Raw genomic sequence first — 24,023 nt, 5'->3', positions numbered from 1 at the left:
TCCTCTGGCTGCAGGGATGAGCCCCAGGGGATTTTCCCTACCCTCATCCACCCCAACCATAGGCATGCTTTTCCCACCCCCATTTGACTGGAAGGCAGAAGCAAAGCAAAGCAAACGTTCTGCCCAGGCTTAGAAGTGCCCAAATGGAAAGGAGGACCCAGGAGCCCGTGCTCTAAGCACCAAATAACCCTCAGCCATCGGGTGCTTCCCGGGGAGAGCTGCAGGAGAGGTCCAGTTCCTGCAAGGCGCTGATGGGTCATTGCTGGCTTGGGGTGTGCAGCAGCTACTGAGCATCCCCTCCTTGGGTAACCTTTTGAACCAGGACAGGAATTCAAGCCCTCGTCCTGATACGGGGCCTTCTGGCTCCTGCCTGCCTCTGTTACATTTAATAAAACAGGTATTAGAGCGGCGGAGTCTCGTTTCAGCCCTCGGTTTGGAACAGCTGCCTCCTCATTTTTGTGTAGACCTTGAAGGAGAAGTCGCAAGACGTTAAGCCCTTGTTATAAACAGGGGATTTGAGGAGAGTTACTGGCATCTGCAGGACACTGCTTGGCTGGGACAAGCCCTGGGGGAAGCTGGGAGCCCTCTGTCATTGCATGGGATGTCCTGGTTTGTCCTCAGTGGCCTCAGGCGGTGCCACCTCACAGCCAGGGCTCAGCCCTGCTCTGAGCATCCCCGGGCTGCAGCAGCACAGTGCAGTGCTCGGGGTGTATTCATCCCAAAAGCAAGGAGTTCGGTCAGGCTGTGTGCCCCTCCATGCTCTGTCCCTGTGCTGCTCTTGCAGTTTTTCCAGCATCCGCTCTTTGCAGGGCTCTGCTTTCACCCAAGCACTGCGATGCTCGAGTTTGCAGAGGTTTTCTTTGGCACAAGGCTCCCTGCTCCCAGTGCTGTCACCCGCAGAGGACAGGGACACAGCAATGTGGGGCTGTGGCAGCGATCCTGCAGCACTCAGGCTGAGGTTTTCATCTCTGCCTCCTTCCCAAGCCGGGATGCTGCAGGGGATTTGAGTCTCCTTAGAAGTAATTGTCCCTGCTCTGGGCTAGGGTTCCCCATAATGAAGTCCAGGCGCTTCCCCACCAGCAGCAGACAGAGGGGCACAGTCTGCCCAGGGATCTGGGACAAGGAGAAGAACCCCTTTCTCTGTGGGTTGGTGTTCTCATCTGCAAAATGGGGCCGCCGCATTTTTTGCTCCTGCAGAAGCTGTGTGGCCTCTGAAATCCACCCCTGGATGTGCCTTGGCTTCATCCCCTGCAGCACTCAGCATCGCCCTTTCTTCTAGCTGGGGGACCAAGGATGCAAAGCAGAAACTGTTTGCTGCACAGCACGTTCCCGTCCCGCTCCATTCGGTGCTGCAGAACCACTCTCACCTCCATCTCCTTCCCTTTGCAGACCTGGATGAGTGCTCAGAGGGCAACGGCGGCTGCCAGCAGACCTGCGTCAACATGATGGGCAGCTATGAGTGCTTCTGCCGGGAGGGCTTCTTCCTCAGTGACAACCAGCACACGTGCATCCAGCGCCCTGAAGGTCAGTGCTTGGCACCCCCTGGCCCCTTACTGCCCACCTCCAGGGTGGGACCCCACTTTGGGGCTGTGTGATAACCTCAGATATATCGCTCAGATCCGGTCACAAGGAGCAGTGTCACTTTTTGCTTTGCTGGTGACTGTGGGTGGTTGTTGCAGGAGTGGTTGCTGGACTCCCATGCTCAGCCCTGCACTGTGCACAGCTCTGGTGCTGCTTCCTGACCCCCCTCGGCGCTGGGAGCGCTGCGAATTTAAAAGCAAACTTGGCACGAGCGCACTGCAAGAGGACACTGCAGGGCTAATAAACATCCCAGAGCAAAACCCTTGCAGGCCCCTTAATCGAGCTCAATAATACCAAACGGAGGACGCTAATCCCATGGCCAGAGCCTTTTATTAAACAAAAGGTACCCGGAGCTCCCCGCGCCGCTCTGCGAGACGCATCCTTTCCTGCCAGGTCTTGCGCAGCACCGATCCTTCTGTCTCAATATCAGCTCTAAATTGCTGCCGTCTGGAGCGATCTCTTCGCCAAAATATGAGGAAATGAGAGAGAGGGTTTTTTTTGTTTTGTTTTGTTTTTGCATCTCTGCTGATTTTTATCTCTGCCGCTTGGCAAAACGGCCGCATGGGTTTCGCTTTCCTCCTTCCCAGCTGTGCTGATCCCTTCTGCTCCCTGGGGTATCTCGCCCAGGCTGGGATGGCTCAGTGGCATTTCTGTGTCCCCATCCCACGTGCGTGCCTGGCAGGGATGAGATCAGTGCCGCCGTGGGTGGCCCCGCTGCAGGCAGGGACACAGGTGCTGCCTTTTGGAGCCCATTTTTGAGCTGAGCATCTGCAGAGCATCGTCAGTGCTGGGAGGACCGTGTGGGTTCCGCACCCCGAGGTCAGCCCTGTGGATGTTGCCTGCATGCTCCCTTCACTCAGGTTTTGGAGTGAAGAGAAGGGGTGAGCGGGTGGGAGCTGATCCCTGGGTTGTGAGCCCAGGACTTGGGGAGCTGGGAGTGCTTTGGGACTGAGTGTTGGTTGCCCTGACTTTACTCCTGGCTCAGGCACTGCCAGGATGGAAGCATTCAGCATCAGAGAGCTAAACCTCACTCTTACGGCTGCTTTCTTCCTCCTGGGGTCCTTGCCAGCACCGTGTCTCTCTTCTCCTTCCCTCTCTCTGACCCTGGCAGACTGTCTCCTTTCCCTCTGCTGTTTCTTTTGCGCTCTCTCTTTTCCCCTCTCTCCCTCCTCACTTCAAGCAGATGCACAGCAGTGAAATGCTGCCGAGCCAGGAGCTCTTGGCACAAAGAGCCATCAGTTTTGATAAGATCCAAAAGAAACCTTCCCTTTGTAGCAAAAGCCAGCTGCCTCAAACCCCATCCCTCCACCCCCACCGTGCTGCCGGGCGCAGAGGGTGGAGAGGAGCAGGAAAGAAATCTTCGGTGCTGGTGACCTTCTGGAGCTTTTCTTTGCTTCCTTCTCTCCTTTAGAAGGAATGAACTGCATGAACAAGAACCACGGCTGTGCCCACATCTGCCGAGAGACCCCCAAGGGGGGCATTGCCTGCGAGTGCCGCCCGGGCTTTGAGCTCACCAAGAACCAACGTGACTGCAAACGTAAGGAGTGCATAAGGGATGGAGAGCCCAGTCCCGCTCTGCGGCTTTGTTCCAATGGCACAGACCCACCCCAGCCCTGCTGCAAAGCCCTAATTCCATCACGAGCAGCCTGAATTGGCACTGTGTGTGCAGCACCCTCTATCCATGTCACACCAGCTTTGTTTTCCCACGAGGAAGATGAGCAGAGGGAATGTGATTGGCACAGGGGGAGCGCAGGAATCCTCTCCCTGGGGCACAGGGTGCTCTCAGCCCGTGTGATCTCCTGCCAGAATCTTGCTGGCACTGCCAGGCTATTAAATATATATTTCTGTCTTTATGCAATTGTTTTATTTTGCTGCTTGCTCACTGTCTTGCAGCAAACAGCTAAAATTGCTGATGAGACACAGTTTTAATCCTATGGGGCTGTTTTCCTTCCAAGTTAAAGGCAAAGCACACCCTGGGAGGGCTGGCAGGGGAGCACCTGAGTCATCCTGGAGGTCTCACTGTGCCCTTGTGTCAGTGGGTCCCCTTCCACCAGGTCTACTGGTGGCATTTAGTAAATCTGCTCCAAAAAACCATCCACATAACCACCCAGGGGGTTGTATCTGCCAAGACCCTGCTGGGAAAACCAAAGGGTTGTAGAAATTATCTAAGAGGGAGGAACGTGTCTTAGGACCTGGCTGAGGTTCCCCAAGGAGCTCTGTGCCACCCAGCCTGGAAGGAGGGGGGACATGGGGAGAAGAGGGGTTGTGGGTTGTTTCCTCCATAGTGACCCCTGTGATTTGTTCCCCTCAGTGACGTGCAACTACGGGAACGGCGGCTGCCAGCACACCTGTGATGACACAGACCAGGGTCCCAAGTGTGGCTGCCACGTCAAGTTCTTGCTGCACTCCGATGGCGTCACCTGCATAGGTGGGTGCAGGGTCCCCACGAGGGATCACGCTGGGGCTCAGGGCCGCTTGCTTTGTCCCTGAGCAATGTGCCTTTGGGTAAAGGAGTGCTTTGGGGATGGGGCAGTTCCTTCTGCCAGAAGTTCTAGACTGAGGTTGGAGCAGCTTGATATGGGATGCTGTGAGCATCCATAGGTTTTGGTGCTGTGTCACCACCCATAGGCATGGAACAAAGTGGTCCATTGGGAGCGAGAGTGGCTTTGGGGATGCTCTGGGTGGGGGGGAACGTGGGGACAAATGCGTTGTGACTCAGTGTGCTGAGGTCCCCAGCCGCCTTCGTGCTGCAGGAGAGAAAGGGGTGGTGATGTCCCTTACAGCAGGGATTGTCACCGTCCTCGTGGTGCCACCACCTCCATCCAATAGCAGCAGGGAGGAAGCTGGAGGGGACCAATTTGGATGCATGTGCTCCATCCCAACTTGGCATCGTGGGCTCTCAGCTCAGGAACAATTGTCTTGCAGAAGAAAAAATAATAACAAGCAACCAACAACCCCGAGAACCCAACCATCCCCAAAACCGTCCTTTTCCTGTATGTGTTTTCAAACTGGGAAACATCAAACAGAGATAGAAGTTTTACTGGTTTCAGATGCTTGCGCTGCTTGCAGCTGATTTGATTTAAAAAAATGTTGCATTTGGGGAGCGATTAAGTCCACAAATTGCTCCAGACATTTCAGTTCTTATTGCAAAATAATTAAAAGAAAAGGGGTGAGAGCAACTGGAGGCAGCAGCCAGCTTTGGGCTGCTCATGGCACAGGGACTGCTCTGCACTCCCCAAGCTCTGACCTGAACTGGGGGTCGGGGTCCATCCCCTGCAGCACTGTGCCCCCAGCAGAGCCCCCTGCCCGCTCCCAGCTGGCTCTGTGTGGTGCTGTACCTTGTCCTTAGGGCAGCAGGAAGCTGAGTGGGGCTTGCTCATTGCAGGCATCTTCTCCCTGCTTGCTGCATCCCACCCCAGCTCGGCAGGGTTATTTTGCAGCCCACTCATCCCCTCTCTGTGCGCATGGGGCACCAGGGTGCTGCTCCACAGGGCTCTGTTTGATGGAGGGTCTCAGCGTGGAGCCCCAGGTGCTGCAGGTGTGAGAGGGGCATCTCTGTGCTTCAGCAGTCCCACATCCTTCTGAGAGCCTTGGCCAAAATGTCCCCTTTCTGCCCCAATCTGTGCACAGCATCTCTCAGGGTGGCACCTCCTATAAGCTCCGCTGCATCCTTGCAGGTTCTTCTCTCTGCTCCCACCTTCCTGAGGGAGATGAAGCACTGTGACCGCAAATTTTTGGGGGCAGCTCTGAACCCCCTGACCCTGCGTCTCAATCCACATGGCTCTGCAGGGACAGCCCCATTCTATGCCGTATTGCCCTGGGAGGGGTCCCAGCCCCCCCTTAACTCCCAGCCGTAGCAGGAACACTGCAGGATTGTGCTTTGGGGTCAGATTTATGGCCGAGGTGGGGGCTGAGGTACCTGCTCGGATATTTATAACTGCCCACATTTGTTTTACAGCCAGGGCTCAGCAAACAGCACCGCTCCCCCCCCCACAACCCCAGTACTCCCACAGCCGCCCCCTCCCCTCTCTCCTTCTCCATTTCCTCTGAAATATTTCATCATTTCAAGGGGAATAAAATTTCCAGCGTGGGGAACGCAAACTCTCTCCCCGGGCTGCGGGCTTTGAAATTGTACGCGGTGCTTTTGATGGGTTGCTGGGGCCGTCCCCTGGTCCAGGTTCCCTTCAGATCACACCACGCGGCAGGAAGCGCGAGCAGCCCCTTTGAGTGACGGTTTCATTAGAGCACGGCCGGTGTTTTTCATTTTTCCGCTTTTTATTGCCGCTTTTAAAAACGAGGATAATGAAGAACATGCCTGGGAGCAGAGCGGGGCCAGCCCTAATGGCTCCCAACGCGTCTGCAGCGTCGGGGTGGGGGGGGGGATGGAAGCTGCGGGGGGAGGCCGGTGACCTCGGATATTTATGTTGATGCTCTAAAAGCAGCCTTTAAAATAGAACAAATGCGCAACAAATCGCCCTCCGGATTAAAGCCTGGGTCAGATCAGCCCCGGGGTGCAGTGCCCATGAGGAGGTGCAGATTTGGCTTTTGTGATTTTTCAGCTTTCTGGGAGTTTGTAGGGTGAAACTGATGCTGGCGGTGCATCTCCCATCCTTTTGGTGTTTGGGGTGCAGAGGGGTGAGCCCGGAGCTGTGGATGGGCAGGAAATGCAGTTAGGTGGAGAAGGAAACAAATCCAGCTCCAGTTTTATGGCAGATTTCCTGAGCTGTGTTTGGGCGATTTGTGCCGCACCTCTGATGGGTGATGCGACGCCAGGGAGCGGATCAGGGCTGGGAAAAGCAAAGCTCCTGGGCCAGGAGGGCTTTTTGGGGAGGGGGTGACACGGGGCTCAGGCACACAAGGTGGGTGGCCAAGGGCTCACCGTGCTGCTCCGATCACGGAGACAACGTCCCTTCTTGGCACTGCAGAGCCTTGGGGGTCCTGAGTCCTTGCTGGCGAAACCCTGCCCTTGGGTTGGGTGCCTGTGGGGCAGGCTGGGCTTCCTCCTCCTTTTCCCCTTTTCTCCTCCTTCCCCCTGCACGGACCCGGCGTTGTGTCTCATCCAATAGGGATGCAGTCATCCCCAAACGGCTCCGTGCGCCCCAAGCATCCCCATCCACGTGTACTTTGCTGTGGGGCTCCATCCCTGCACAGGAGGTGCTCATCCCTCCCCAGAACACCCAGCATAAGGCAGGACAGCCCTCAGCTCCGTGCCACGGCTTCCCAAAACATTCCCCAGATGGCCCTTTGGGTGCAGCCCAAGCTCACTGAGGTTGGGCTCAGTCCCTCCTGCCTGCCCCTATCCTGGCGAGGGCTCATTTTTGCTCTGCTGAGAGCAAGGCACCGTTCCATGGGACTAACGGGCTCTGCACTAATGCTCTTTGTTGCTCGCTTTCTCCTGCGCCTGCCCTGCTGCTTGAGCAAAGCGCCGAACCGGTGGGGATCGGAGAGGCCGGGGGTGATGCAGACAGTGTGATGGATAGCACAGGACCCAGACCTCGGGTTTGGATCCTTCTGGGAGGTGGGGGACCGTTTCCACCAAGCTCGAGAGGCAGCGGAGTGGAAAATCATTGTCGTGTGACACCAAGCGAGCTTCCTTGCTGGACACTGTTTCTAAATCACTTTTTTATAATATCAAACAGGGGAGAGACACTTCCAGCAACACGTTATCCTTGAGACGTTTTCTAATGGTAAATATTTTTGTTCTCTCTTTCTCTGTGAAGGGGTCTCGCCTCGAGATGCTCACTGGGGGGGTGAGCTTTGGACTAACTGCATGCCTGCTTTGCACGGCTGCGCTGCCAGCACTAACCGGCCCTGCTGCTGCCTGCACGCCGCCCCAGCAAACCTTGGGCTGCAACCAGCTCCGCTTTTGGGGATGCACAGAGCAGCAAACCCCTCCCTGGCTGTGCTTGCATGATGCTGGGCACTCGCCTTGTCTGGGCCGGGGGTGATGGTTTCTTTGTGCCCATCTCTGCAGCTGTGGCTAAGGTGGGAGCGTTGGGTGGGAGCAGTGCTTCAGAACCGCCCCGGTGCTCCGCTCTGTCCTGTTGGGGATCAGAGCCATCTCTTGCAGTGGGGCAGTTACGAGGGGCATTTGCAGGAGTTGTGCTGCAAGACCAGGGCACCAGGCATTGCTCAGACTGGGCTTTCTCCCTGCAGTGTCTCCCTACATCCCCTCCTCTCTTCCCTTCCCCATCTGGTGACTGCTGGCAGCACCTGCAGTGACCCTGCTCCCAGATGTCACTGCAGGTCCCCAGCCTGGTGACACATGGCAGCACTCCCTGGCTCTTCCAAGAGGACCCCTTCCCTGAGCCCCACCCACACTTTGGGGGCTCTGCAGAGCCTTCCCCAGGCTCCTTCAGCAGGCAGCACCAGGGGGACCCTCAATTCTGTGCTGAGCTGGTCACCCCACGGTTCTCTCCATAACACTGCGGGCTGATGTCCTTCTGCTGCTGGTGGAAGCAAACCCAGAGCAGTGGAAGCGCGGGGGCACACATGGGGCGCGTCTGGACCCGGTGACAGTGACAGAGGAGGACACTGCAGGGGCATTGTTGTGGCACAGTGAGGTTAGGATGGAGCGTGTGTGTGTGTGTGTGTGTGTGTGTGTAAGCTGCTTTGTCTTCTCCCTCCCCATGCGATGGGGGCCTTCACCAAACGCTGTGTGTGTGGTGATTCACGCTGGCTTGCAGCTGCCAGCACTGCTGAGCAGTGCTCCTGTCCCACAACACCCATCCCTGTCCCTTCACTTTCAGCTACACCAGAGCCCTGCTCTGCTTGCAAAAGCTTTCTGCCAGTCCTGGGATGTGCCCCCCCTGTTTTACAAAGTGCTTTGCTGTGCTGTCCCTGCGGGGTTGGCTCCTGTGCATCCCGTGCAAAGCACTCTTTGCAAAGCTCAGCCCTGACGGTGCAAAGGGGATGGATGGCTGGGGAGAAGGGAGCTGTGCTCCTGTTGCTCCAAAAGAGTGGGGTTCACTCTGAGCAATGACACCATTAACCCACTCCTCTCTCTCCCCCTGACCAAGCTGCTGCAGCAGAGCTGAATTAAATTCTTAATGCAGCCTCCATGAAGTTTCCCTTCCCCTTGGTACAGTGTTATCTGCCCTGTGCTCTTTGCTGGTCTGGGGCTGCAGGGTTCATATCTGCAGAAATCCATCCCTTGCCATTACGTTTTGTAATTGTGCTGGCTATTAATTGCATGAAATGGTCCCTTTGTTCTCCTATTATGGGACATCATAAAAATAGCAGCAGCAAGACGAGCACAGAACGATCCCAGCTCCGTCGCCCTGCAGCAAATGGTTGCACGGTTCCGTCACTGGGCCCCATGCAAAGAGCAGCAGAACCTGGGATTTGCTCTTTCCAAGGAATTTCTTCAAGGCATGTTCATGTCGGGTTCCTTGAAGCCTCATTTACCCCTTGCCTGGCCCTCCGAAGGGAAAGGCTTTATTACCCTCTGTGAACAACTTCATGCACTTCAAACCATTGTTCTGGCGGTTAGGACCCAAATTGAAGATTGATCTCACAGGGAAGCTGTCAAGCTGAAAACGCTTCGTTTCAATTAGTGCCCCTTCTGCTTTTACCAGCAACAGCTGACTTTGATAATGCTGGAATAATTAGCATTTTTTTTAAGGGACTTTTTTTTTCCACTGATGCTGCTGGCGTGTATGTGTGTGTGCGTGTGTGTTCTAATTTTACAAAGCATCTCCCAAATTAGCCTGGGCAGCCGGATGGGCCAGCGTGCCCATTGGTGACACGTGAGGACAGCACGGACGTGTGTGGGGCAAACAGAGCACTGTGGGGTGGGTGGATGCTACTGATGTGGGGTGAGGGCTGTGCACCTGAGTGCATCTTGCACCCCCGAATGCTGACAGCGCCGTGTGTGTCCCACTGCCTGCAGCCCTGCCCTCATGGAGGCTCCTGAAGAGTCCAGAAGTGTTTTGTCCTTTGTTTTATGGTGGCAAACCCCCCCTCCCTGGCACTGCTCCGTCCTTACTGCACTGCCCTGGGACAGACAGGTGGGGCTGTCTCTGCTCTCATGTCCCCCCACTGGGACAGATGCCCCTTCTAAAGTGCTGGATGCTGGAAGGCAGGAGGACTGTGCAGAGGACAGGGCAGCAGGAAACCTGGATGCTTTTCCCTGCCTGCAGGCAGGGATGTGCCACGTGCGCTCACTTTTCACCCTTGGAACCCACTAGGTCCCCTCTCTGTGCTTGAGGGCGTGCGTTTACCAGGAGGCATTAAAAACCCAGAGGTGTTTCAGTGGGGCAGGGATCGTGGGCCCTCACCTGCTGTGCTCCTTCCTTCTCCCTACAGAGACCTGTGCTGTGAACAACGGGGGCTGTGACAGCAAGTGTCACGACGCGGCCACCGGCGTGCACTGCAGCTGCCCCATGGGCTTCATGCTGCAGCCCGACAGGAAGACCTGCAAAGGTAGGAGTGCCCTCTGACCATCACTCGTGCCCATAGGAAAGGCTCAGGTGTAGCTCAGCACTGTGTACCAATGAGGTTTGCTCGGGTTTGTGTTTGCATCCACGGGTGGAGCTGGAGGACCACCTCTGTGCGTGGGTCCTGTGCTGATGCAGCACACCTGAGCCAGGTTTGCAGAGCTTCCCAGCTGCCTCCCGAGATGGGACAATCCCAAATTCTGCACCAAGCTCTCATCTGCTTTTTTTTAAGATGCCCATTTGGCATCAGAACGCATCAGCACCGCGTCTGTCCATGCAGGGGATGCAGGGGCACAGTGACCCCAGGGCTGGATGGGGCAGTGCCTGCACTGCATCATTCATCAGCTCAGGAACTTGACCCTGCTTGAAAGCAGAGCCCCAGAAGGCTCTGCAGCCGCCTGCCCACCTGCTGGCTGCTCCCAGGAGCCCCCTCCCCTCGTTATTTCTTCAGGGCTGCCCCTCTGATTCAACAGCTTCCAGGAAAGAGCAATAACCTGCAGCCATATCCCCGTGTCTGGGGGTTTTATTGCCGGTTTACAGCCAGAAACAAAGGGAAAGTCCCGGCCCCAGCGCTGGTGGTGGGGAGATGGGCAGACGGCCGCCTCTTCCTGCCGCCCTTCCATTTCACAAGTCCTTTCCAAGCAGTAAATTGTGCGATTAGTTGGGAAAGGGGAAAAAAATATAAAAAAAAATATAAAAGCAGAGCTGGGAGGGTTGGGGATGAGCAGCACAGCACGCGTGTCCCTGTCCTCCCCCAACCCCCTCCCCAGACATCGACGAGTGCCGGCTCAACAACGGCGGCTGCGACCACATCTGCAGGAACACGGTGGGCAGCTTCGAGTGCAGCTGCAAGAAGGGCTACAAACTGCTCATCAACGAGAGGAACTGCCAAGGTGAGGGCAGCGCAGGGATGCGGCTGTCACTTCTCCCTGCCCTCTGTCCCAACCTCTCCTGTAGATTCTCCAGGCAGAGTGCCTCCAGCTCAGCACCCACCCAGGTGCTGTTGGGCCATTTGGGGGCCACGGGAATTGGAATCCCCCCCCTCAGAGCCACGGGCAGCACTCAGCCTCAGCTGCAGCCTCCCCAGAATTGCAGGGTCTGGGAGCGAAGGGGTGGAGGGGTGCTGATGCTCCAGGGCTGCGACCGCTTTCATCTCCATCCAGGTTCTACGCTCTTACAAGCTTGATGCGAGCGTGGCAATTAACTTAATGAAGCCAACGAAATGATGATCAAACCCTCTGGGCCGGGCTCACCTGTGCACGCAGGGCCGCCCAGCCCCAGCCAGGTGCCCTGCAGGGCTGCACAGACAGTGCTGGCACCGGCCCCAAGGCAGGACCTGCCTGTGCAGCACCCCCTGTGCACCGGGCAGCACCGAGGCACCGCACCAAGGGCACAGTTTGGCACATCTGGGGGCTGCGCTTGGGGTGGGAGGGGTGGTGGCGGGCTCCTCTGGTTGCTGATGGAACATGCGAGGAGTTTGGAGCAGAGAAGGTGGGACACGGCCCTAGAGCATCCCGGCTTGGGGTCCCAGAGCATCCTGGTGCACCCCCTAGTTTGCACCACAAGAAGGAGGAGTGTGCCAATCCTCACCTCCCCGCCTCGCTTTTTCACCTCCCCCCAGATATCGACGAGTGCTCCTTCGACCGGACCTGCGACCACCTCTGCATCAACACCCCTGGGAGTTTCCAGTGCCTCTGCAACAAGGGCTACACGCTGTATGGGCTCACCCACTGCGGAGGTAGGGCCGGCTGGGGGCTGGCAGTGGAACCCCACAGTGTTTGGGTCCCGGGGAGCACTCAGGGCACCCAGAAATGGGGCAGCCCCATGGCTGGCTGTCCCCAAGGTCTGGGTGGCAGTGTCCCATGTCCCCGCCGTGCACTCCATGCTGGGGCCGTGCAGGGAGAGCACACACAGCCAGACATTGGTGTCTGCAACTTCAAACGCAGCAACAGGAACAATTTGTAACTTGTCTGCAGGGAGAGAGGGAGAGAAATCCCCGGCGTTGTTGGCAGCAAGATGGGATGGGGTGGGAAGGGGAACATCAAAAGGGGTTGATTTAAGTTTCATGAGGCGGGGGCGTGCAGCGCCCCAGGATGCAGATAAAACATGTGGAGGGGGTGCAGGAGTGTGTTGTGGCAGTGGGGGGTGACCTTACTCGTGCCACACGTGCCCCATTGCTCCCGGAGCAGCGTGCTCCAACCCGGCCTCCCCGGGATGCAAGAACCTGCTGGTGTCTGTGCTTTGTGCCATTTATCTGTCCAAAATCACATCCTCGAGATGGTTCAGTATCAGAGCTGGGGGGTCCTGCTGCCCCCAACTTTGCCCTCTGTTTCCGTAGATGTTGATGAATGCAGCATCAACCGTGGGGGCTGCAAATTTGGCTGCATCAACACACCTGGCAGCTACCAGTGTACCTGTCCTGCTGGCTGCAAGCTGCACTGGAACAAAAAGGACTGCATAGGTACGTCCAGTCCAGACCTGCTCCAGCATAGCCCAGGGGTGCCATGGCCCCAACCATCACCTGGGACTGTAAGGAGCAAGACAGGAGTGGGTGGAGCACTGGGATTTGGGGAGTCCAAGTGAAGGGTGCTGCAGGATGAGTTGCTTTGGTCTGGGACTCTTTGTCCATCTCATGTGGGATGGGATGGGATGGGATGGGATGGGATGGGATGGGATGGGATGGGGATGGGGATGGGATGGGATGGGATGGGATGGGATGGGATGGGATGGATGTTGCCCTGTTCCCCCTGCCCTGGAACATCTCATTGCATCTTAGACCATGCCTAGGGCTGGCTGTGGGCTTTTGCACTGGCTGTGCCCCTAAAGAAACAATTTTCATGGCCCTGGCCATGCTCTGATACCCAACTGACCCCTTTCATTGGGGACAGATAGAGCCAAGGGCAGTTCTGCCCCCCAAATTCAGAAATCTCAGCAATCACAGCACAAGGAGCTTTGGGCGGAGAGAGGGTTAAGATGCTGCTCTGGGATCCCCACACTGCACCCTTCTCCCAACTGGGTGGGTGGGTTCCACCGTGGAACCCCCTGCTCTGTGCCAGCCATGGGTGTCCCCACTTGTCCCCACCAGCCGGTGCATGTCCCTCAGAGCTGGTGAAATGCCTGGCAGGTTCAGTTCCACCACGGGCCACTCTCACCTGCAACAAGACGGGCAAGAAGGACAGCTGTGCCCTCACCTGCTCCTCCAAGGCTCGTTTCCAGCCAGGTACAGGGGGGACAGGAGGGTCCCCATCCCCTGCGTGGCCCAAAGCAGGGGCAGAAGAGCTGCAGTGCCCTCAGGGTGCAAAGGAGCGATGTTTTTGCTGGGGTGGGTCCATGCAGCACAGGGTCGTGCGGGGCTGGGTGCTGCACCCTGGGGTCTCTGCACGGCTGCTCCTGGAGGACGGGGTGTCTGCACCGGGGGCTCAGCAGCACACTGACACCTGCACCTCCTTCCAACAGAGTCTGACAGCAGCTACACGGTGAGCTGCGGGACGCCGGTACTGCGGCAGGGCAGCCAGCACAGAGCAGCCAACAGCAGCCAGCAGTGCCTCGGTAAGGGGCTGTGGGCACCCATCCCCCTGACCCCGCGCTGCCCCTCACCCACGGGTTCAGCACCCGCCTTTTCTTTTAGAGACTGTCGCTGCCCCAATCAAGCAGAAGGCTTCCTTCAAGATCAAGGATGCCAAGTGCCACCTGCACCCGCGGGCAAAGAGCAAGCAGGACGAGGCGGGGAAGGCTGGAGCACAGGGTGAGCAGGGGTGGGGGGATGCTCGTCCCACCACAAAGGGACGGGTGCCGATTGTCACCCTGCGTGCAGGCGGTGCTGCACCCTGCTCCGACTGCCAGGTGGCCTTTGTCAACCTCAAGTGTGACTCATCCAAGAAGGGAAAGGGCCGCCGGGCTCGAAACTCCTCCGGCAAGGAGGTGACGCGCATCACACTGGAGTTCGAAGCAGAGATCAAACCGGAGGAGACCACAGGTGGGCTGGGCGGCATCCCGTGGTGCCCCATGCAGCAAGGAGAGCTGGGATGGTCCTCATCCTGTGCTGGCTGGGCATCCAGCAGAGCCCACAGCAGCACTCTGCACGATGGAGAGAATCCTGTTGGGTTTCTCTCTTCTCTTATCGCTGTTCTCTCTGCCTCTCTCCCCCCCCCAAAACCCAGCCAGCTGCAACCTGCACTGCCTGCGACAGAAAGTGGAGAAAAAGCTCAAATCGGCCATCAAAGCCCTGAAGAAATCCATCAACCAGGAGCGGTTCCTGCTGCGCTTCGCTGGGATGGAGTACGAGGTGGCAAGGAAGCTGAGCGTGGCCCCGGAACGGCAGGAGAGCTGCGGGCCGGGCCAGCAGCGCCTGGGCACCAAGTGTGGTAAGGCAGCAGTGCAAGGCCCTGGGATGGGAGCCCATGTGTCCCCCCCATTGGGGACAGCCCCCCGGCATGCCACTGACCTCCAGCCCTGGCTCTCAGTTAGCTGCTCGCAGGGAACCTATTACCACGGGCAGACGGAGCAGTGCGTCCCCTGCCCCTCTGGCACCTACCAGGAGAAGGAAGGGCAGCTCTCCTGTGACCTGTGTCCCCGCAGCGATGCGTTCGGCCCCGTGGGAGCCACCAACATCACCGGCTGCACAGGTAGGGGGGAGCAGAGGGGACAGGGGAGGGGACATCCACACACCAACCCCGATGCTCCACCATCAGTCCCCATCTAGAAGAGGCTGAGCACCTCCGAGAATTGCCCGTTTGGCCAGGGAACAGCATTTAGAAGGACCCCCATCCCATTTGTTCAGCTGGAGGGGCAGGGAGCCGGGCACGGGGCACTGTTCCCAGCAATGGCTGTGCCCACAGGTCAGTGCCCCCCGGGCAGCATTCCGCCGACGGCTTCAAGCCCTGCCAGCCGTGCCCACGTGGCTCCTACCAGCCCGAGGTGGGGCGGGCGCTCTGCTTCCCCTGCGGCGGGGGGCTGACAACCCGGCACGAGGGAGCCCTCTCCTTCCAGGACTGTGACACCAAAGGTATGTCCCATTTGGTGCAGGGCGGGAGGGACCCACTGGGGCTGTGCCAGCGGTGACGGAGCTCTGTTTGCTCTCTGTTCCCCCAGTCCAGTGCTCACCCGGGCACTACTACAACACCAGCGTCCACCGCTGCATCCGCTGCGCCGTGGGCACCTACCAGCCTGACTTCAGGCAGAACTACTGCATCGCCTGTCCTGGAAACACCACCACCGACTTCGACGGCTCCACCTCCGTGTCCCAGTGCAAAAGTAGGTGGGCAGTGGGTGTGAAGCGGTGTGAGTGGGGCTCCTTCCCCAGAACCTCCCCCAGGTCCCTCAAAATAGTAGTCGGTCATTGCTGTGCTTCGTGCGGCTGGGCGTGCATGGAGTGGTGCTGATAAAGAGCTCACCCACACCAGCCCGTAAAGCTCTGCAGTCCCAGTGCCTTTGACACCAGTTTCCCAGCCCTCTGTGCCACCAGTTTCCAGTCCCTCCATGCCAACATTTTCCAGTCCCTCCGTGATACCCATTTCCAGTCCTTTTGCATCCTTAATGCCGCCAGTTTCTTCTTTCTCTGCCACCAATTTCCCATCCCTCTGTGCCACTAGTTTCCAGTCCCAGTGCCTGTGCCACATTTCCAATCCCTTTGTGCCCTCTACGCCACCAGATTCCAGTCATTTATGTCACCAGTTTCTTCTCTCTGTGTCACCAATTTCCCATCCCTCTGTGCCACCAGTTTCCAGTCCATCTGTGTGCTTTGTGCCACCAGTTTCTTGACTCTCTTTGCCATCAGTTTCCAGTCCTTCTGAGCCAACAGTTTTCAATCCTTCTGTGCCCTCTCTGCCACACGTTTCCAGTCCCTCTGTGCCACCAGTTTCCCATCTCTCTGTGCCACCAGCTTCCAGTCCCTCTGTGCCATATTTTCCAGTCCTTCCACGCCACCAATTTCCAATCCCTCTGTGCCACATTTTCCAATCCTTTGCCATCGATTTCCAGCCCATCTGTCTCCTCTGTGCTACCAGTTTTTTATCTCTCTGTACCACCAGTTTCCAGTCCACCTGTCCCTCTCCTGCCTTGCAGATCGCCAGTGTGGAGGCGAGCTGGGCGAGTACACGGGTTACATCGAGTCCCCCAACTACCCGGGGAATTACCCTGCCAACGTCGAGTGCACGTGGAACATCAACCCACCGCCCAAGAGAAAGATCCTCATCGTGGTGCCAGAGATCTTCCTGCCCTCTGAGGATGAGTGCGGGGACGTCTTGGTGATGCGGAAAAACTGTAGGTAACAGAGCATGGTGCGGTGCTTATGGGAGGAGCTGGGGGAGAGCAGAGCAGAGCAGAGCTGATGAATGCCAAGGGGGAATGGCCGGTCCTTGCGAGACAGTGGGGTGGGTTTATGCGATGGGAAGGTTGTTGGAGGGATGTCAGCATCATGCTGCTGCTGTGCTGCCTTGCTGCTTTGCAGGGATGTGCATGGAATGAGGGCCGTTTAGAAGTTTTTCAGCAAAACCTTGGAAGGAAGGAAGTGCTTCCATTCCGAGGAGGGAATGTCACTGTCCCTGCTATTAAACAGGGACTGGGGGGGTCAGCCTCACTGCCCGCAGACGAGCCCCATCCCTGGTGTCCCCTTTAAGCATTCCAGCACGGTGAGGTGGGGGTCATCACTCAGTCCCTCGCTGTTCCCCCACAGCCTCCCCATCTTCCATCACCACCTATGAGACGTGCCAGACCTATGAGAGACCCATCGCCTTCACCGCCCGCTCTCGCAAACTCTGGATCAACTTCAAAACCAGCGAGGCCAACAGCGCCCGGGGCTTCCAGATCCCCTATGTCACCTATGATGGTAAGAATGGAGCCGCAGCATCCCAGCCTGGTGCTGCCTGCTCTGCTCTCCCAGGAGCCCGGGTCACATCTCCCATGCACTGGGGAGCTCGGTGCCAGAGATTGGGACTCTGGGTTTGGGGAGGCATGTCCCGAGCCGGTTTCTCACTTGGCTGTTGCAGAGGACTATGAGCAGCTGGTGGAGGACATCGTGCGGGACGGCAGGCTGTACGCCTCCGAAAACCACCAGGAGATCCTCAAGGTGAGCACTGCCCCTGATCACCTCCACCGCCTGGTGCTGCTGGGGTGAGCACGGTGCATGGCTCGGGTTTGGAGCTGTGCTGGGGGTGTTGTGGGACTGGAGCAGCTGTGTGCTGTGCCCGGCATTGGGGCTGACATCAGCTTTGCTTAACTCCAGGACAAGAAGCTGATCAAAGCGTTCTTCGACGTGCTGGCACACCCCCAGAACTACTTCAAGTACACGGAGAAGCACAAGGAGATGCTGCCCCGCTCCTTCATCAAGCTGCTCCGCTCCAAAGTCTCCAGCTTCCTGCGGCCCTACAAATAGCGCCCTGACACCCCGGGCCGCCCGGCCACCAAGGAAACCCTCTCCTCCCTCTCTTCTTATTTCAGTTTTCCTCCTTCCTCCTGCCTGGCTCCGGCAGGACCGCCGCCTCCCGTCCCACACACAGCTCCGGTCTCACCTTGATCTCACCCAGCGATGCCATTCCTCTCTTCTGCAGCAGCTTCTTCACCCCATCCGTTTCCTTCCCACCTCTGTGCCGGCTCTGTCCCATCCCTTGATGCCATCCAGGCACCAGCAGCCCCCCCAGGGCACATCTCCTGCCCCATCCCAGGGCAGCACCGGAGGTGACGCCGCGTTTTGCGCAGCGCTCGGAGCTCAGCTATCAGCACAGCTTTGCAGAGGAGCCTGGGGGTGGGGGGAAGAAAACGAAACCAACCGTAATGCCTACTTTGTTAAAAATAACCACGGTAAGGAAAAAAGAAAGGACAGAATGGGACAGCACGGTGGCACTGGTGGCCGTCCTGCTGGAGAGCCGTGCTGGCACCTGGCACTGGAGGAAGGCATGGAGAACAACGTGTGGCTGCATGGGAGAGATGGAGCGACCAAGGAGGACTTCAGCCGGGCGCCTTCTTCCCCCCCCCGCGGACATTTGTGCCAAGGAACCAGACTTCCTTCCAAGCTCTGCCAAAGAGTAACTCGTCGACAGAAAGCAAGCTTTGTGAAGAGCAGGAGTCAACGTTTGTGCACTAGGATATCCTCCTTTCTACCTTTTTCATATGTATTAAGTGCAATCATTTGAGTCTTCTTTATATTATTTAGAGGGAAGTTTTTTGGTTTTTTGTTTTTTTCTACTAGAAACTACAATATTTATACCTGCCTGAGAAATGAGAATGTGTGTCTGTCACAAAAAAGAACAAAACAACAGAACAACAAACCAAGCCCAGCCCTGGGTTGCTGGTGACAAATGCAATGGTGTTTTCTGGCCTTGGAACCTTTTCTGCTGCATGTGTTCCCTGTAGCAACCTGCTTTGGTGGAAGGCTGCACATCTCCTCTGCAGGAAAGCAGGGCTTGGCCATGATGGGGTGAGTTTTACTGGGTTTTAAGGCACTTCTGTCCACTCACAGTGGGTCCATCACCTTTACTGGGGCTGTCTGTAATGCTGGGTAGGGTCGGTGCTGTACGGTTTCAGGCTGGTTGAGCTCCTTGGCTTGTGCTGCTCCGTCCCACTCCTCCCATCCTGGGAGAGAAATTGCTCCATGTATCCCCCCAATGGCCCAGGCAGAGCCCTGGGTTGGTCCATGCCCCCCTCGATCTGTGCTGCTCTCTCACCCCAACAACTGGGCTCTGTTGGGACGGGTTCTAATGTGCAGGGATGCGTCCCCGAGATGTGGGGGGTTGGAAAAGGCTGCACTGATTCATCACAGCTGTGGGTTTCTCCTTCCTGCCGCCCGGCTCGCAGCCTGGCTGGAAGCAGCTGGGGGCTGAGCTGTTTGTCGCTCGGTTTGGTGTCTGAGAGCAGCTGCTTTGATGCACAAAAGCCGTTGTAGGGATTCGGAGGGTTGGTTTTTTGTTGTGTTTTTTTAATCGCTCTGGGGCAGCCACAGCAGAGCAATGACCACCAAAAGGGTCTTTCGTATTTAGAAGGAAAAAGAAAAGAAAAAGGCAGCCCAGAAATGCACACTGTGGTGGCCCCGGTGCGACGCGGAGCTCTTTAATTCTGTGATTGAATTTCGGAGCTGCTGCTGCTGCTCTGAGCCTGTGAGGGTGGATCTGGGAACTGGGGGATGTCCTGGGTGCCACACACCCCCAGCTGGGCACCTCTGCTCCCCCAGGGCTGTGCTGGAAGGCGAGCTGGGCTGCACGTCCTCCTGTAAAGGACAAGGAGATCTGGTGACACATCCTCCCCCTCCCACCAGTATCCTCAAAGAATCCCCCAGAAAAGCCCACCAGAAAGAAGCAGCCCTTTCTTTTACCTGCACCCATCAGATGACTCAGAAAAGGTTTGAAGGGCTGAAAACCATCAGCCACCTCTGGGATGTATTGAATGTTTCAAGGAGGTGAACATAAAAATAAGGGTTGTTGTGTGTATTTTTTGGGGGGGTGTTCTTTTTTTCATGTTGGAATATTTATATCTGCCTTTTGCAGCAGGCCGTGACTTACCATCTCCAGCAAAGTGATTGATGAGAAAGATGTAGTTCATAAAGTTATTTGCACTTGATTAAAAAGAAAAAATGTATCTGAACTTTGTAAAAAGAAATGTTTGCATTTTGTATTGTCTTTTTTTAATTATTAAATGGAATTTCTTGGTGTTGTGTTGATCTTTCAGAAGCTGGCTCTGGTGCTTGTTTTAAAAGGTTTCTAACAGCGGGGTCCAAAGCTGTTTTCATTGTTTTGTTCTTCAGATGCTCAGACAAGCTCTTTTTGAGGGCATAGAGCTTTTCTTCCAGCTTAAATCCTACAGATTTCCATAGGCTCTGCAGTCATTACACAATACATTTATTTATATACATTAATTAGATGCAACATATCTTTTTTAGCCCAGAACATTGAGTTGAACAGGAACTACTACATACTTCTCTGCAGAGCAAAGCAGAGCCAATGAGGAACCCCTCGCTGAGCTGGAACTCCCATCTCTTACCCCCAGCACCTTCCAAATCCTAATGTAACTGGAGACAGCTGGAAGCCCCATCAAGTCTTCATGAGCTGCTGCTGTGCAGCCCCTGATCCAGCCATTGGTCACTGCAAGGGCAGCAGAATCCTATAAAATGTGAGTGCCCCATAAGCCCCCACTCTGAGAGCTGGCAGGATGCTGTTTCTGGGATGGCAGAAGGTAAGGGAGTCCTCTGAGGGTGAGCTGGGGAGCCCTGGTGCTGTAATGTGACTACTGTGTGCAGGAGCTGTTTTGGGCACTGAGCCCTTCCTTAGTTTTGAGGTAACCACCCCAATTTTGCTTGTGCTAGCTGCTAACTTAGTCGTTTCCCACTCCTCCTGCTCTGAATGCAGGGTGACAAGCTTGTCTTTTTCACAAGAAATCAGCTTGTGTGACTTAGGAAGCACAAATGCAAATTTAAGGCTGATGCTTCCCCTGAATTCACGCTGCTTTCAATTTAACAGCATTCAAAACCTTTCTCACTGTAAGGAAGCGAGCAGCTCTTCAGAAGGTCTTGCCCAATAAGCTTTGGAGGAATGCAACCACACAGCTGTAAGATGTCCTAAAAGTTTATTGCCACCCAGCTAGTACAGACGCTGGGGCTTCCCCATGGTGCTCTTGATATACAAAGCACGCACGTTCTGCCAGTTCTTCTTCAGCAAGGACACCAGGAAGTTGATGGCCAGGTGGATGTTGTAGACAAGTTCATCCTCTGTCATCTTCACGTGACCAACAGCCACAGCCAGACAGAGCACCTGGGGACAAGGACACCACGGTCACCTATGCACTGGCTGACAGAACAACCCAGAGCACCGAGGGATCAAACCACCCCATGGTCCATCGCTGCATCTAACTTCTCCAGCCTATCCGTGGCAGAGTGCTGCTACAGAGCTCACTGTGTCTGGCACGTGGCTCCCAGGAATATGTCTGGCAGCATCTGGATGCAATCTGAGTAACAGCTGGCACAGGTCTGGCTTCCTCAGAGTGCAAAGGCGGCTCACTGAAGGCAGCAAGCAGCCACCTCCTGAAGCTGGGGAAGCTGGGAGGGACATGCAAAGCGCTGCTCTGAACTGGTAGGGAAGCAGGAGCAGACCTCTCATGTAACTAATGCCATGCCTGACTCACCAGGCAGCGCTGGCACGTTTCCTGCAAACTGCTAACCCAGCACAGCATCAGCTCCAAACTTCACTGCTACGCATGGCGCCAGCTTCACTTTTTGTTTTGGCACCAGTCGCCAGCCCTTTCTTTCTGCACATAACACACACAGAGGCCAAGCCTCTGCCTGCCAGCCTTGCAGAGGAGCTTCTAAGTCAATGTTCCCCACAGGCTGAAGACAAAAGGATTTACGAGCAAACTGACAAGAGAAGCGTCAGGACATCATTAGCTCTGTTACTTTAAATGCTGAAGCATTTGCAAACTATTGCATTTATTGTGTCCTTCCAGCTGTGCCTTCAGGCTCACATCAGCTGGAGTCTGAGGATGCACCTCAGCTAGCAGAGCTGCTAATTCTGAATAATACCCAGGAGTCACATTTAGACCACTGTCACGAGATTAAAACGCCTGAGCAGGGTTATTTTGGTTTTAGGGAGCTGGCTTGCCTTGACATCTCTTGACAGGCGCAGACATCCACAGAGCTGCTGCAAAGTTCACTTGCAGAGTCAAGTTCCAAACTTGCTTCTGCCAAAGCACAGCAGCATGCACAAACCCACTGGGACACGCCTGGCTCCAGAGCCGCACCCTGCACATGTCCCCCACTTACTGGAAGTGTTAATTATGACCAATTGTGCTCAGCGCTCAATCAGGATCATCTCCTAATCACTTTTCTAAGCTCCTCTAACCGCAGATCAATTGTTCTTTTCCAGTTAGCAGCTGAATGCTCTGGTGACCGCGTTCCTCTGCTGCCCAGCAGAATGCTGGATGCTCCTCACCAGGAGCTGCTGAAGACACTGGAGGGACACCTACAGACCAGACCAGGGATCGCAGCCACAACCAAGTGACCACCCACCACCCCCAGGTGAGCAGCTGCCAACTGGAAGCCCTGAGCTCTTTACCTTCTTCATCTGAAACTTGATGGTAGATTTGACCTCATCAACCTTGGCCACCAGGTTCTCATTGTGAGTGAGGAGAGAAGGGAATTTGCCAGCTTTGTTCAGACCTGGTCCCAGGATTCGAGGGATCTGCTTGATCAAGGACTCTGAAGCCAGGAAGGCATCGTACTTCTTAGCTGTGAGAACAAAAGAAGGTAAGGAAGTACTCTCAGCTCTAACCCAGAGCTTGAAACCAACAGCTCAGGTGAGACAGTACTGCTGCATTTCCACATTCCCAAAGCCCTGCCTTTTTCCTCATACTGCATTATAAGCCATTCTTGTCACACCAGGCAAACCCGCCAGGACTCCGAGCCTGACATCCTGACAATAACTTTACACAGAGGACTTCCCTGAAATGCACAGCATTTATCCAGCCACATTATGGACGCTTGGAGCTCTGCTAGGATTCTCCTTCTGTATTCTGTGCATATGTGAGGAGTGTTGGATGCCCCATCCCTAGAGGCATTCAAGGCCAGGTTGGATGTGGCTCTGGGCAGCCTGGTTTGGTGGCTGGTGACCCTGCACATAGCAGGGGGTTGAAATGAGGTGATCATTGTGGTCCTTTTCAACCCAGGCCATTCTATGATGATGATTCTATGATGCCACAGACCTGAGAGAGACTTAGGTTACAGTAACCATATCCTACATTGTTTTCCAACCTCCTATGTTTCCAAGAACTGAATGGTAAGCTTTCCTTGTCTGCTCAAGATACTTATCAAAATGACTTTCATTTTGTAGGAAAGGAAAGGTTTTATCTGCTATAAGTAAAAATAACACAACTCCATTCTGCAGTATAGCAGGATTAGAGCAAGTTTTACCTCCAGTTCTACGTGGCTTTGTTGCACTTCCTTTCCTTGAAAGTTTTGGCACACTGAGGGAGGGAGATAACTTCTTAGGGAGATTGAACAGCTCTCCTGTATCCCTTCCTCCTGGAAGGGGGCAATCACTGCACTGATCTGCCATGCATTCCACACTGTAAGAGGCTCTAAGGTTTGCTGGGTAGCTCCTAGACAGAATTGTACTCTTGAAGGGTAATCAGTTTTCTGTTCTCTGCAGCTAATTCTGACATGGGAACGTGAGCATGGGGAAACGTGCTGTCACAAGTTCAGCCATGGCACCCAGAGACCGACCCACACCCCACTCACCCAGCTTCTTCACCAGCTTCTTATTTTTGTTGAGCTTCTTCAGAGCCTCTATGTCCATGTGAGGGATTTCCACTGCTTTGGCCTCATCGCAGTGCTGCTGGTCTCCCAGCAAGCAGACAGAGAATTTGGGCCGTGGGGTCGACTTCAGCCTGCAGACAGAGCCCAAATTACCCGGTGTGCCATGGATGCCACGCAGCTCAGAGGGACCCACGTGCAGATACCTTACCGCAGCTCCTCACATCTTCCTCCACGCTCAGAACCTGCCTCTGGGGCAGGGCGGCGGGGGCAGCACCCCACACCTCCCCTCTTGTTTTAAGACCCAGGGTGGGGGTCCGTCCAGCCGCACCCGCTCGGGGGCGACGGTCTGAACTACCCGGGGCGTTCAGCAGCACGGCCTGCAGCAGGGACGCCGCCCTCGGCTGAGGGCCGCGGGCTGAAGGCTGGGTGTGAGCAAGAGGATGCCGAACCTGACGGTGCCGGAGAATCGCTTGTCTTTCTGCGGGTCGTAATTCTTCAGGCTGATCTGCAGCTCCACCGTCTCCACAAACCTGAGGGAAGAGCTCCAGGTCAAGGCCCTCAACGGGGCGCGAGGCCTCAGCCGGGCACAGGGCAGGGTTCGTACTTGCGCTTCTTGGTCTTGCTGCCCTGCAGCACCTCCTTCACCGCCTCGTACAGCGTGTCGCGGGACACTTTGCTGCTGCGGGGGGAAAGATAAGACAGGCTCAGGCGCGGGCCCGGCGCAGGCCGCGGAGCGGGGACTGGGCCCGAACCTCAGTCCGCCCCAAAACCCA

General features: G+C 56.0%; 2 protein-coding genes across 2 annotated transcripts in view; one reads left to right on the top strand and one right to left on the bottom strand.

The window, feature by feature from the left end:
• The first annotated feature begins 1,373 nt into the window (after positions 1-1,373).
• On the top strand, positions 1,374-19,670 carry SCUBE3 (signal peptide, CUB domain and EGF like domain containing 3). The gene is given in 21 exon segments (XM_019623311.2): positions 1,374-1,524; positions 2,993-3,118; positions 3,893-4,009; positions 7,221-7,268; positions 9,889-10,005; positions 10,790-10,912; positions 11,641-11,757; positions 12,358-12,480; positions 13,105-13,239; positions 13,476-13,568; positions 13,648-13,764; positions 13,834-13,995; positions 14,180-14,383; positions 14,483-14,644; positions 14,858-14,872; positions 14,875-15,024; positions 15,111-15,272; positions 16,083-16,280; positions 16,693-16,845; positions 17,006-17,085; positions 17,242-19,670. Coding segments are annotated over 21 exon segments (2,634 nt in total). The 5' UTR covers positions 1,374-1,442; the 3' UTR covers positions 17,392-19,670.
• An 883-nt stretch (positions 19,671-20,553) lies between these two features.
• The window catches only part of RPL10A (ribosomal protein L10a), a 3,610-nt gene continuing 140 nt past the window's right edge, over positions 20,554-24,023 (bottom strand). The window contains exons 2-6 of the mRNA XM_019623161.1: positions 23,855-24,002; positions 23,700-23,780; positions 23,233-23,381; positions 22,052-22,224; positions 20,554-20,755 (exon numbers count right to left, since the gene is read on the bottom strand). Of these exons, the coding sequence (XP_019478706.1) occupies positions 20,585-20,755; positions 22,052-22,224; positions 23,233-23,381; positions 23,700-23,780; positions 23,855-24,002 (722 nt within the window). The 3' untranslated portion in view covers positions 20,554-20,584. The remainder of the gene's footprint in view (positions 20,756-22,051; positions 22,225-23,232; positions 23,382-23,699; positions 23,781-23,854; positions 24,003-24,023) is intronic.

This window comes from Meleagris gallopavo, chromosome 28 (genome assembly GCF_000146605.3).
Source record: "Meleagris gallopavo isolate NT-WF06-2002-E0010 breed Aviagen turkey brand Nicholas breeding stock chromosome 28, Turkey_5.1, whole genome shotgun sequence".
Taxonomy (NCBI): domain Eukaryota; kingdom Metazoa; phylum Chordata; class Aves; order Galliformes; family Phasianidae; genus Meleagris; species Meleagris gallopavo.
This window is presented reverse-complemented; position numbering and strand designations above follow the sequence as displayed.